Consider the following 14,058-nt stretch of genomic DNA (forward strand, 5'->3'; position numbering starts at 1 on the left):
AGTAGGCGTCCACCTAATGACAAACTCATCATGTGTGGTCCTGTGCTTTTGGATATTCAGTGGCCCACTGATGATGATATCACGTATTCTGTATGAAAACAAAACAGAAACCAGAGATTTCCTCGTTACTGCTGGGTTTATCTACCTTGTTGAAATCATGAGAATGTTATCCTGCCACACTGATCACGCTGGTTCTCACTTACGTTGCATATGCAGCTTGTGCTTGACTCTGATCTCCACCTCTTTGTTGACCTCTGCTTGGATGTGTGCTCCATTTTCAGGTGTTGGGTTCACAAACTTTGGCAAGAAGAGTCCCTCCTGACATGAAGGAGCAGGTGGGTCCACTGGAGTATAAAAAAGATAAATGAACTATCAATACCTGCCACTGGATCAGAACTTTTAACCTTTTGCACTCTGGCCACACCTATGCATCCAGCGATGTCACACCAAGTGTTGACTAAACTATGTCAAGTATGTTCATTCCTAACCTCAGTTTTATTTGTGGCAGTGTGTGGTGAAAACAAAGGAAAACCACATGTAATGATCAAAACATTGTCAGAAGTTGATGAATTGTTTACAGGCTAAATAAAGCTTTTGAAACCCCATTGGATCATATGTGGAAAAAACAGGATAGTTTTTATTCACTCATGAAGAGCTGATTTTTTGGAAAAACTTGATTTTCACAGGACAGAGATCTTCATGGTGGGAAACAAAAATTGACTGACAATAGTTAACTGATAAATGTAAAATCGAATAATTTTAGTAAAATTTTAATAAATCTGGTTTCTGGTTTCTGGCTTTTTTGGGGGACTTGGATACCTATTTTTCAATCCGGCCATGTATAATGTCACAAATTAAGGTGTTTCTAGAGGTCCAGCATGTAAGCTTCAACCAAGTGAGAGCTGTGCAGCAGCACGTTTTTGCTCAATGTGATTGAGGCTCACTAAAATTTGTAGAAAAACCCAACTTACCAAGTACAGAGAATTGCAATGGTAGTTTACTGAGAGGAGTGGTGGCGTGCAGGTGTGTCCTGCTGCTAGTGTATGGCGTGGCGGTTGTAGTAGTTGCTTCAGTGGTTGTAGGTGATGTAGGTGTTGTTGTGGTTGTCCACCACCCCCATGGGGTTGTGGTTGGTGCTGGGGTTGTAGTTGGTGTATTATGCCACCACCACCACCATGGGGTTGTGGTTGGTACTGGGGTTGTTGTTGAACCATACCACCACCATGGGTATGCTTCAGTGGTTGTAGTTGGTGCTGGTGTTGTAGTTGGTGTATTATGCCACCACCACCACCATGGGGTTGTTGGTACTGGGGTTGTTGTTGAATCATACCACCACCGTGGGTATGCTTCCGTGGTTGTAGTTGGTGCTGTGGTTGTGGTTGTTGCTGCAGTTGTTGTTGAAAAATACCACCACCGTGGGTATGCTTCCGTGGTTGTAGTTGGTGCTGTGGTTGTTGCTGCGGTTGTGGTTGAAAAATACCACCACCATGGGTATGCTTCCGTGGTCGTAGTTGGTGCTGTAGTTGTAGTTGGTGTATTATGCCCCCACCACCACCATGGGTATGCTTCCGTGGTTGTAGTTGGTGCTGTGGTTGCTGCGGTTGTGGTTGAAAAATACCACCACCATGGGTATGCTTCCGTGGTTGTAGTTGGTGCTGTGGTTGTAGTTGGTGTATTATGCCCCCACCACCACCATGGGTATGCTTCCGTGGTTGTAGTTGGTGCTGTGGTTGTTGCTGCGGTTGTGGTTGAAAAATACCACCACCATGGGTATGCTTCCGTGGTTGTAGTTGGTGCTGTGGTTGTAGTTGGTGTATTATGCCCCCCCCACCACCATGGGTATGAGGTTTCTCTCCTTCTCCTTGGGGATCTGGCTTGTCTCTTTCTCAGTGGGGATCTGGCTTGTCTCTTTCTCAGTGGATCCCTGGAGGATCTGGATCCATCAGTGTAGGCCAGAGAGATGCCCTTGTGGGAAGTCCTCCACCACCAACTCAAATCCATACACTCCGGTGTTGACATAAGAGTCTCGGTAGTGTAATGTGCAAGAGCCCTGACAATGTGAACATTTAGTAGTTAAGGGAGGCAAAGCATCAATCCAGTGTTGTACAAGGTATTGGGAAATTGATTTTTCAACTAACCTGATCCAAGTCAAAGCCTGAAGGTTGGTTGCACGAGCTGCACTCAGTACCTATGATATTTCCATATCTGCATCGAACTTTGTCACCATCAGGATCAAAGGACATCAGCTTGTATGTCCGTGGGCAGTTCTGAGGAACTCTTGAACAGACACATTAACACAAGTTAGTAAGAGTCTACAGCAGTCCTGAGTGCTGTTGTGAAACAATCACACATATGAACCAGCCTCGGTTCTTCCCTTCCACAGTTTTAAAAATCCAGTGTAACCAACCTGCAAATGTGAAAACTGTTTAAATAATTGTGTACAGAATATACCTGTTACTTTTAATCCAAATTTCAGATATGTGACATAACTATTTATGAAATGTGTAAAAACACAGTGCCCTATTCATGACAAAAAAGTGTGACCTCTACAGCATTAACTGATAGAAAAGTAGTTAGTTACATCTTTAAACTATTTGCTTAACTTGTTCAGTTAATCCTTTGAAGTAGTTGTTCCCTCTTTGAGTTTTAAAATAAGTACAAGTTATTTGTAATTGCAATTGTAAGTAGTCAAAACATTCTAGTTAAGTTAATTTGTGATTGTCCTGTTTTCTGTTAGCCTTCATATTATCTGGTTTATCAGTAGAAAGTATGTTTGAGAACAACAATTTTTAATTGTTAAAGTTTCATTAGGAATTGTTCACCAACTTCTCATCTTGTGTCACGTTTTATCTCTTCTTTTTTTTTTTACTGCTGGCTGTTGATGACCTGATTTCTTTTTTCAAGGGTTTTGTTCTATGTCTCCTTTATTCAGCCTTGTTTATTTACATGATCAGCTTAATTCAGTTATTACTGGTTCATTCTTGTTTTCTTGTCTTAGCACAAATTTAATCCATGCAACACTCTCTTAGGACAGCTACGGTGGCTGACACAGCACAAAAGGTGTCTCTTCTGAAACAGCAGAGAGTGGCCAGTCAAGAAATGAGGTTTCTTTAGGTAGATGTGTTATTATATTAATAAAATAGGTGATTAGGTTATATATGAATTTGGGATTGTACCCTCGCCAAAACTGCCCACCAGCAATAATATCTGGCTATCACGGCATGATAATAGGCTACAGTGTTAAACTCATGAGTATTTCCTCGCTGCTAAATCTGATTGTGAAGTCTAAAATAACTTGCATGCATAATACACGGCAGATGTGTGTGTGATGTTGCAGCCTTGCAAAGTGTAAAAAAACCCCCCATCATTTTCAATGTCAGAAAATATTCAAGTTTTTAACTTGTAGATTTGTGATTAGTTTCTTATGAATCTCCCACTTTAATCTTTAATCCCTCTCCCCTGGCTCCAATTCTTTTATTACAATGAGCATAATGTGCAGTTGTACGTTTACATCTTCATGATATTATGATATAGGTATAATGATATATAAAAGAAGAGTCCATAAAATACATGGGCCTATTAGAGAATTAGCCTACAATAAGAACACTGTGAAGATAATTACAAATTTACTCCATGTGATGCCAACAAGCCTTCTTGGCTTTGTCGGCCGCCACAATGTTAGATTTAGCCGTTAACGTGTCTTTAAACTCCTCAAATCCTGGCACAATCAACCTGCATTCTTCAGGGGAAATACGGAGCATGCACCGTGGCGAAAAAACTCAATTGCCTAATTACAATTTATTACAACAAGGATCTACAACCTGCGTCCATTCATTCCCTTATCATTTGAGAACCAAATTCTTTTCACAATATCGAAACGTGATTTTTAATTGAACCCGTTTTAATCCTGTTCAAACGTCGGTTTGTTGCATTTTGTTGTAGCCATATAATCATTGTTCTTTTGTCTTATATATCCTTATTTCTACCCAACAGAAAAATTGTGCAAATGAATTTACTTTTCGGCTTTTTTAGATTGTCATGTTTTCCCTCAAACTAGGCAGGTAGTCAAATAAATAAATTTAACAGCCTTAATTTTCAATGAAAATAATGAGTTTAAATCCACTCATTTTTACATGATTATAGCATTTTCCAAATTATGGCTTGGTATGGATGACGGCATGTTTTTGTTTGTAAACATAGCGTGGAATACAATCCAAGTAAAAATTGTATTTTCTTATTGTTAGGTGTTTTTTCTTTTTCTATTTTCTTCTACATATCCATTTATTCCTTTTATGTGAGTTATTTCTTAAAATGAAAATAGAGCACTGTCTTATTTATTGTAAAATATTGCTGATTTATTCTGTTGATAAAAATGTTGCTTTCAGCCTAATTCCAGTATTTTTGGACAGGCACAGCTATCTGGCTGCCACTGTGGAGGTATTTCTCTACTGCTGATGGGCAAAGTAGGACATTTCCCACAGGTTCTTTAACAAAGTGATTAGAAGTTATCTTGTTTAATGATAACAGCAGGGGACTCACCGTAGCAAAGGGAGAATGGCAACTTCTGGTGATTGGTTTGGTTTTCCAGTGTCAGATCTTGTTCCCAAATCCACATAAGTCATAAGTCTCAAATTATGAACCCAGTTTCGCGTTGGGATCCAACAACAGCTTGCAGCGCTGGTGTGATGGAAACAACACTCTTGAAATACAATATCTAATAAGCAGAACCACAGCAAATACAACTGAAGTTTTAGCAGGATAAATATTATATAATATTACAGCAATATAGCAAAAATATTCACATCAGGTGAGACATCACAGTCAAGCCCCCCCCCCCCCCCCCCCCCCCCCCTACACAAAATTTTGTTATATCACAATAATATTTTACAAGGTGACAGGAAACATAAATTGAAGATTTTTTAAATTACAATTATTTATGAATTCAATTTTTGTATATGCAAATTAAATATTTATATATGCAAATGTAAATACTTCAAATGAGGTACTCATTAAATATCCCCTGATTTACAAATCGCACAATTCCATATTCCGGCACATTGTAAATACTCAAATTAAATTTTCTGGTTTTATTGTGATAATATACCGAAAGGCCAGACATTTACAGAACAGTTTATCAAAATATTGTGTTTTCATGGATTTATTGAAAAGATGTCACTCATGTTGGACCCTTTTTTCCCACAATTTTACAGATAAAATGCCTCATAAAATGAGAACGATCAAAGATATTTTATTTATAAAAAACCTCCGTGCGATAAGGCCTAAGAAACGGTGTGTAAACGTATGATGCTCCAACTGCTTTGAAGGGCAAGGAATATATAGGAAACATGTCATTTTCAGAAATAGAAACATACTTAGCATAAAAATTTCTCTTTGTCATAGGAACACATCTCTTACAGATATAAACACTAGCTAACATTGTGCTCTAGAAAACAAGCTTTCAAATGATATATGATTCAACATGGAGCGTTTTAAAAAGGCCGGTCAAAATTATGAAAATTGACAGATTAAAGCAAAATCATCGTTTTAGACTGTTGTGTCTCGCCTTAAGTAAAGCAAAAATCTTACTTCATTTGAAAAGGGTTGTCACTTGGGATACTTCTTGTACTGACTGTTTCAGTTTCACACCATTGGTTGTTATATTGTGGTGCATTGTTGCTCCAGTCAACTACGCCTCTCTCACTTTTGGTATTATAGCCACAGTTGCCGGTGTAACAAAACCAGTCGAGAGAGTTCTGACAGTCATCAAAGGTTGCCCTGTTGCGAAGGTCAACCTGTGGAAAAAGATCAGATTAAGTAACTGTACAGCTAGCTATAAGCTATAGGACATTTTTGTTAGTATATTTTGTAAACACACAAGTTGATATCGATCTATAATTCTTTCTATAATGTTATAATATATCAATGAAGTCACTCATTGGATCTTGGATGACTAAGAAAAGAACAATAGAATAAAATCCATAGTAATATTTTGCATGGGGGCTGTCTAAAATACATTCAAAAGATCATCCAATTTCATAAAGCATTAGCAAGATGTCATCCAGTTCCTTCTACAATGTAAAAGGTAAATTTCTTTTTTCTGTGTCCAGACTATATGTTGTCTTGCAACCATGTACTGATCAAAGAAAGTTACAAGTTTTTACAATCTAATATAATTTAGGGTGTCCTCAAGTTTACTTAATGTAACTATTGAGTCTTGATTCTGAGAAACTATTAAGCTTTCTGGAGTTAAAATGCAAAATTGAGAATAATTTAAACTTTTAGTGAACACCCCGGACGCTGCTGAGAGAATCAGGAGCACCCGTGAAAGCAATCCATATAATTTTACATCCATCCCAAAATCACTTCTTACTCTCAGAAGTAAAGAAATTTGGATGAACAGTTTCTGTACAAAAAACCCCCAAGCAAAATAAAAATAAAATAACATGATGTATTTTTAGGTTCCTAAGCAGCACGCCAGCATCATCAGGATCAGAGGAAGTTTTACTAGTTCAGAAAGAGAGATAATTATCAATAAAACTATGACAAATTAAAAATAACAATTTTACATTTTCAAATCAATCAAATGAATATAATCAAATCAATTTAAATTAACACACAATATTAATGATAACTTGATAAGTTATCATTAATATGACACCATGAAATATATTCACACATTTTCTGTAATGCATGTTGCAAATCATTTAAAGTTGTATCTCTCACTCTAAATGTTCCATCGGGGTTTCTTCCTTTGTAGGTGTAGGTCACGGTTCCCCCAAAGTAAGATGATGCGGATGAGAGTGAGACCAGGAGCAGCTGAAGCAGAAGCACCAGTGTGGAAGCCATGATGCTCCAAACTCACCTGTTTCTCAAGGTTCTCTGCGACTCACATCCACCTGCAGCATCTTTATATACACTTGGAGGCTGACCCGACAAGCAGGTGACAGTCTTGGTGACTTTAATGGTATGCACACTTTGTTTTAGAACAATAGGCCAGCTGCAAAACTGGTTTCATTGAACAAATAGTAAGGAGTGAAAACATTTTGCATCGAGACATACTTTTGTATTGTATTTCGCTTTGCTTTGTCCACTGTTGTTTTGTATTTGAATCTGCAGTTAGCAGTTAAGCCTTTAAGGCCCTTCAAAGTGCAATGACACATTAGGCATTCCTTGGAGTGCAGGATAAATAGTTTAATTTAATTAAATGCAGAATGTAACTTTGATCAATGATGTTGCTTCATTTGCTCTGTTTTCATCCTTTTTTCATCTTTCTTTGCTTTTGCTGCACGGTGAAGCACCTAATTTCATTCCAGGGCTTCAATACAGTTTCATTTTAGACATGATACATCTACATAAGATTTCAGGTAATAAAAAAAGTTATATATCTTAAAATATCTTTTTCACCATAGATTTCTGTGCATTTCAGTTAACTTTCCATTGATACTTGAACTTCAGATTCAGTAGTAATCCTGCAAACTACCAACCAAAATGACAAATTTTAGCATTTTTCTGAATGCAATCCTTTACAACATGGCAGCGAAAGCCACCAAATGAAGGTCCAAGACAAAACAAACTGGGTCAAGTTAAAAATCCACCAACATCTTCATGAACTTTTGTAATGACATTGTGCTTGTAGAGTATAAAACACCTTCTTTGTTTGTCTTTTCAGTTGATTAATAAAAGGGGTGGGCAATCACGTGGTTAGTTAGTTTCAGGAACCACGCCTGTACTCAATAAGCTTCTAAATACAATGACGTAAAAGCATAAATACCACTGAGTCTAATAGTCTTAACAGTGATTGAGTGGCCCTTTGTATGCTTTGTATGTGCTAATATATGGGTATAAGAATGAGGCAAGGTAAGTCTCGATTTCACCTGGAAATCTAAAAAACGAAACTGAAAGAGTTCATTCACTTACAGCAACCCATATTTTCTTTTTTATTTAAAAACAAGAGGACAGATAAAATGGAGAAGCAGGAAGATGGATTTGTGACTGAAAGATAAAGTGACTCTGAAAGAAAATCTAACAGAGAAATGTTTAATTAATCTGTGATTTCTTTTGATGGGTAATTTCTACTGATGGTACTTTTGAATGAAATGAATAATGATAAAAAAAAAAAAGTCTGATAAAAGCACTGTACACTACCTGCTCAGCACCAAAGAGCAACGGACAAAGTTAGAGACTCGCGGGTGACATAGTGGAGCATTTGGCAGCTAAAGAGCCAAGTATTTCTCAGGAAAATCAATCCATCCATCCATCATGCCAAATCAATGCAACGATTAGCCTGAACTTGGTTTCAGTGATTGTAGGAATCTTATTATGTCTTTCAGTAAATGTAAATGCTCCGTAGTTGTATAGCGCCTTTCTAGTCTTTTCGACCACTCAAAGCGCTTTTACACTACATCTGCATTAATACTATATTACTATATAATATATAGTAGTATTTATAGAAATGGCCATGGTGCAATGCAACGTGACACTGATGCAAATTACTCCTAATTTTCAATAATAATCTACAATAGACATTCCAGCATGCACAGTACTACTCTGATCTGAAGTTTAATACCTATTAATACCTGAAGAAGAACATGGTTGCTTTCCAGCTGTGTTACTTTGGCACAAATAGTCATAACTTCTAAATAGAAAAAACAGACTGTACTGGGGAAAGTGAAAAGCTGAGGGACAGTTTTGATAATTTAATCAACACGACTACATAATAATTGTGACTGTTAATAATTGCGGATCTGCTTTGGCACAATCCATTTACTAAACTTGCTACTTAATTCTACCTGCTCTAATAGCTGGAAGCCATAAGTGGCCATCGATGTGTGTAACTTTAAATGCTTTCCCCTGAATGAGAAGCGCAGGAATTTCCTCTGCCTAGGATTGATAGGTTAAAATGAACATGTCCATAGGTTGATGGATGTGGACCAATCGCCAGGATGCACACAGCTCATGCTTTATTGTGAGCAGGTGAAACAGTCTCTTCAGAAGAAGATTATGAAAAAGAAAAACAGGTTGATCTTCCATCAAACCCTAAACTCCAAGTGTATGAGCCCTGCACTCTACCTGCTGAGCTAACCAGTGACACTGATGTTCATACTGAAATTACCAGTAAAGCACTGTCATTTCACAGGAAAACAAAAAAAATAAATGAATCCATGGCTGCTTAGGGCTTCTGTAGCAAAGTGTAAAAGGGACTTCAAATCAGGACCGCGCATAAAAACATCATCCAAGGTGTTCTATAGCACACACACACAATTACTATGTTTTATTTATTTATTTTATTTTAAGTTTTAATATATTTAAATTTTTCATTTTTTAATTACTTCTTTAATGAAATGTATGGGGTTGATTGTCTTATGTAGTTTGTTTGATGCTTTGGCAATATTGTTGTTACACATTCATGCCAATAAAGCAAATTATAATTGAAATTGCTGTGTAAAAAAAGTATTATTATCTGAAGGGGGAGAAAATATTCTCGGCATCACTGACTCATGCAGCTTAACACAAGCAGGTTCCACTGGCCAAAAAACACAATGCGACCACACAATTTTTGCTACAGTAGTTACACAGCTTTGTTCGGTGGCATTACTCACGCTCAGCAAGTTTGTGATTTATAAGGTATTTTTATGAGTAGGGGTCTGTTTGTCTGAAATATTTGTAATGTATTTTAATGAGGATATAATCTAGCAATATTTTCAACATGGTTGAGTAAATGGAACAGTGGGAAGTTAAAAATTGTCACAATCAGATGTGAGCTCTTAACAACACCCAGAGTTTCTCAATTACAGAGAAATTTGGATTTGCAAAATGTTTTATGTAAATTTAGGTGATATTTTGCTCAAGATATCTTGAGCTACATGTGAACACTTTCATGCCACAAGCAGAAGGGTTGATTTACAGGAAGATAAATCTGAAAGTAGCCTACCACATCAGTTTCAGTTTACGTGAATGAGAAGACTGTCACAGTGCCTGGCCCTGGCTGTCAGGCTCAGTGATTCACTGGGTACGGCACTTGAAGAAATGCCAAAATTAACAAACTAGCACTGTCAGGAAGAACAATAGATCGAAGAGAACGTTTTGCAGACATCGCAACAAACCTGTCAGCTGAGGTAATAAAGCTTTCCACTCCTGGAGACGATTTCATAAATAAGTTGTAGTTGAGTTGTACGTGACAAAGTGCATCTTGGCATCAACTCTGTCTGGTGCAGGAAAATGAAAAACAGAACAACCCCACATGAGATTATCACTTGATGTATCTACTGAAATAAATAAAATGTGATGCATGGCTTTAAAGTCAACTAAACCATCAAAAGTCAAGGCAAAATTAGCAGCACCAAATGCTAGTTGTGATTGCTAATGTTAATGTATCAGAAATCATAATACGATAAGATAATATATAATAATACAGGACTCACAAGTACTTTTACTTCTGAAAGTTGAGGTACATTTTGATCAAGGCTTCGGCAGTCTGTCGACAAATGTGAGATCATTGCTGTGCAAACTGAAAGTATGTGGCAGTGCAAGAATCTCAAATCACTGTTAGACAAAGAAACGTTGTTCTGGCTCTTAAATAAAGAAAGGCTTGGCTTGTAAAATAAAATATACTATCAAATTACTTGTACTGCAGATGAAGTTTTGAAGTTTGTGAAGCTGCAGTGCAGGAACTTGTGTTCAAATCTGCAAAGAACATTCGAAAAAGGCCAGTTTTACATTATTTTTATTCATTTGGTTGGTGGAGCAGTTGGAAATAATTAACTATTGGATGGATAACCAAAACATTTTAGACATTCATGACCTCGGCATTTAGTTCAAAGCTCACAGCCTTTTTTTAAGTTACGTCTTAATCACATGAAACTGATATTGAGGTGTGAATTAGTTGATGTACTTGGCACTTTGTCCCGTACAACAGTTATTTTTGAAATCGTCTCCAGGAGTTGAAAGCTTTACTACCTCAGCTGACAGGTTTGTTTGTATTTAACTAATCCCTGCCAAGTATAAAGAATATATTTTTATTTTCCAAATCCCCTGAATCATATCCGGACCCCGAAACTGAACCCTGAATCATTGCATACTTATGTAGATCTATTGTTCTTCCTTCCAGTGCTAGGTTGTTTATTTTGGCTTTTCTGCAAGTGTCCCCTTAAATTAACACTGAGCCTACCTCACTAAGCTTGCCTTTTCAATCAAAGTTGAGATGCATGCATTCAGTGCTGTGGCTGCACCTCACTGACAGCCAGGCTCTGTGACAGTCTTGTTTTCTCAGTCACGTAAACTGAAACTGATGTGGCAGGCTACTTTCACATTTGTCTTCCCAGTAAATCAGAGATAATCAGCACCCCACGTGACACTTGTAGCATGAAAATGTTCAATTCTGTGAAACGGGGGGCCAATCCATTAAAACTCATAACCCAATCTTAACTGAACCCTGCTTTAATTTTTTTTTTTTATTGCATTGTACTCATAGTTTGACTTCAGGACTTTGAAAACTGATATTTATTTATCATGGTTCTCCTATGCAGGACTGGTGCTGAGCCAAATCCAGCTTATGGTGCAGGGTTAGTCACCTTCTCAGTATGGAGAATGTATTCTAGTTTCAAGTCATGTTACGAGAAACATTCATTGTGCCCCACCTTCTTTGCACCTGCAGGTTTACAATAAGCAGATCATTTACCTTCAATCCCATCAGTAATGTGCCTAGAGAATTACATCATCTTCCAGTTGTTCATAAGGAAAAACATCCAGCAGTTCCTCCCAATTCTCAATCTGCTGGGCTAATTTTTTATTTACTTCCCTTACACATTACTGTTGGCTGCAAAAACATCTGACATAACCTGTTTTTAATATTCCAGTCATTTATAAGGCAGCGTGTATTTCAGTAAGTATGAGCAGTCCAGATGCATTAAAGATCACGTTCCTATGTTAAGTAACATTTAGAAGATTGTTTGATGAAAATCTTGAAATGGAAAACACTGGTTAAAAACTCTTCCAGAGTCAGTGGCTCCTCTCTTCCCTTCAGTGAAGTCGAGGTCCAAGACACACCTGATTCTGATGTACAATCACACGCCGTGCATCCATCTATCTTCAGCCATGTTAAAGGAGAGGCCAAAAACCCAATCCCCTCCGGATTGTTGAGTGATTTCGTGAACTTGTTGTTGAAAACTCTGATATTTTGATTACCTGCCTGTTTGCCTGCTTTGCTCTCTCCAACAGACTTTTCTTTTTGCCGCTGCCTTTTAATAAATCAAATGTATGTAATGCTTTGCATTAATTGTTTACACTGCACTTTCACTTTTATTCTTTTTATCTTGTTTGTGTTTTCTGTTTAACACTTTAAAATTGTATTAAATGTTTTTTATATTACCCTATGTTGCTTTTGTGTTTTTTGTAAAGGATTTTCAATTGCATGGTTGAAATGTGTTATACAAAGAACCTTGACTTACCTTTCTCTAATACTTTTGAAAAAAAGATGCATTGCTGCTAATTGTGGTATAGGACTGAAAGAAGAACGAAGTCAAGCCATGTCATGAAAAAATTTCTTTGTGCCCTTCCTTCTTTGCACCTGCAGGTTTACAGTAAGCAGATCACCTTTATCTTTAATCTCAGCAGTAATGTGCCTAGAAACCAACAATAACTCCCTTATTCATAAAGCAACCTGTATTTGGCTCATAAATTATGAAATGATGTGAGTCGGAGCAGTCCAGGCGCCATAAAAAAAAAAAGTTTCCATGTTCACAAATACAAACGTTTGAGGGGGTTTGGTCCGTCTGGGAAATCAAAAATAAATTTAAACCTGTATTCCCTTCGTTTCTGTCTGAGTTCTGTTTTTGATTGTTTTTTTTATTTTTTGACACAGGTTTTGTCTAAAAACAAATAACAATAATAAAACATGATAAATTTTTTTGGTTTTTGAATTACAACTGAATTATGGTTTATTATTATCCAACTATACCCACACCACAAACACCTGTAAAAGTCATGGTTTGATTCATATTGCATTTTATTTACTTATTGCACTGTAGATCTATCTACAATAATTTTAATGAAAAATATTAAAATCTCAGTATAATACGTCTGTAAACAAATTGCTCTTTAGATTAACTATAACTGACACTAAAGAATATATTGTAGACTGTACAAGTCATATTGAGTTCAGTGTTAAACATAATGTAACCACTGAGAAACCTACATTCAGCTGTTGCAGATAAAAGTGCTATGAAATACATTCTGATGTCACAATAAAGAGAGTAGTTACGCCATCTTGTGGTGCATCAACGCAACACGACCTGTACATATTGCGCAGAATGTAAATAATGTGATGTTTTACCATCAGTTATGTCCAAAGTTACTCTGTGCCCTGTTTTGCAGGTATTCTGGAAGCTCCTCCCATAATTTCCCCAATTCTGCTGGCCAGCCTTTAAAAGCCCTGTCTAGCTCCACCCACACTCTCTCTCACACACTGCAGCCGGGAGCCGCAGCAGCCACCATGGTTCTTTGTCTGTTTAACTTTGTTTGCAATAGACCTTATTTTGGTCATAATAGACGTTTGTGACTCCTCTGTTGCCTCCCTTGAGCCAGGGTCGTAACACCATCTTATTTATAACCTTTTTTTTTTACCCACATTGTGAATGAATCCCAATATGATTTGTTTTGCATATCTTATAGCCTATAATAAACCTTCAGTCAACCTTCAATCAAAAGTCTGATTGTCTTTTAATATGCTGTTCTTTCTGAAAGGTAGCACCCCATTTCTTTTTTATAAACCAATCTGGTCCTTACTTACATGATCCATGGCATAAACCGATCTTTATTTCATAGTCTGTAACACTTTTCTCAGTAAGCGCGGAACAATGCAGCCCTCAGACCTTGAGACTTGTCTTATTCTAGCTGTAGAGAGGGAGAAACGATATTTGTTGTTGTTTTGTCTTTCATCAAGCTTGGCTTCTGCTTCAGGATTGCAGATTGTGAATAAAGGTTTGGTGATGACTCTGATCAGTGGGCTATAGTTTTACTCTTAAGTTTAGATACCCTGCTCTACTCAGACAGAAATACAAA

The 14,058-nt window shown here is 37.1% G+C and overlaps 1 protein-coding gene across 1 annotated transcript; it reads right to left on the bottom strand.

Annotated features, from left to right (window-relative positions):
• Positions 1–1,942: 1,942 nt before the first annotated feature.
• Positions 1,943–6,968, bottom strand: LOC119890595. The gene is made up of 5 exons (XM_038701923.1): positions 6,724–6,968; positions 5,587–5,792; positions 4,540–4,677; positions 2,139–2,277; positions 1,943–2,050 (listed from the first exon to the last, which is right to left on the bottom strand). The coding sequence occupies exons 1-5, from the start codon at positions 6,844–6,846 to the stop codon at positions 1,943–1,945; spliced, it is 714 nt and encodes a 237-aa protein (XP_038557851.1). The 5' UTR covers positions 6,847–6,968.
• Between the last annotated feature and the right edge of the window lie 7,090 nt (positions 6,969–14,058).

Source organism: Micropterus salmoides, unplaced genomic scaffold (assembly GCF_014851395.1).
Source record: "Micropterus salmoides isolate LMB-PRFRI ecotype aquatic unplaced genomic scaffold, ASM1485139v1 Ms_hic_scaffold_6, whole genome shotgun sequence".
Lineage (NCBI taxonomy): Eukaryota > Metazoa > Chordata > Actinopteri > Centrarchiformes > Centrarchidae > Micropterus > Micropterus salmoides.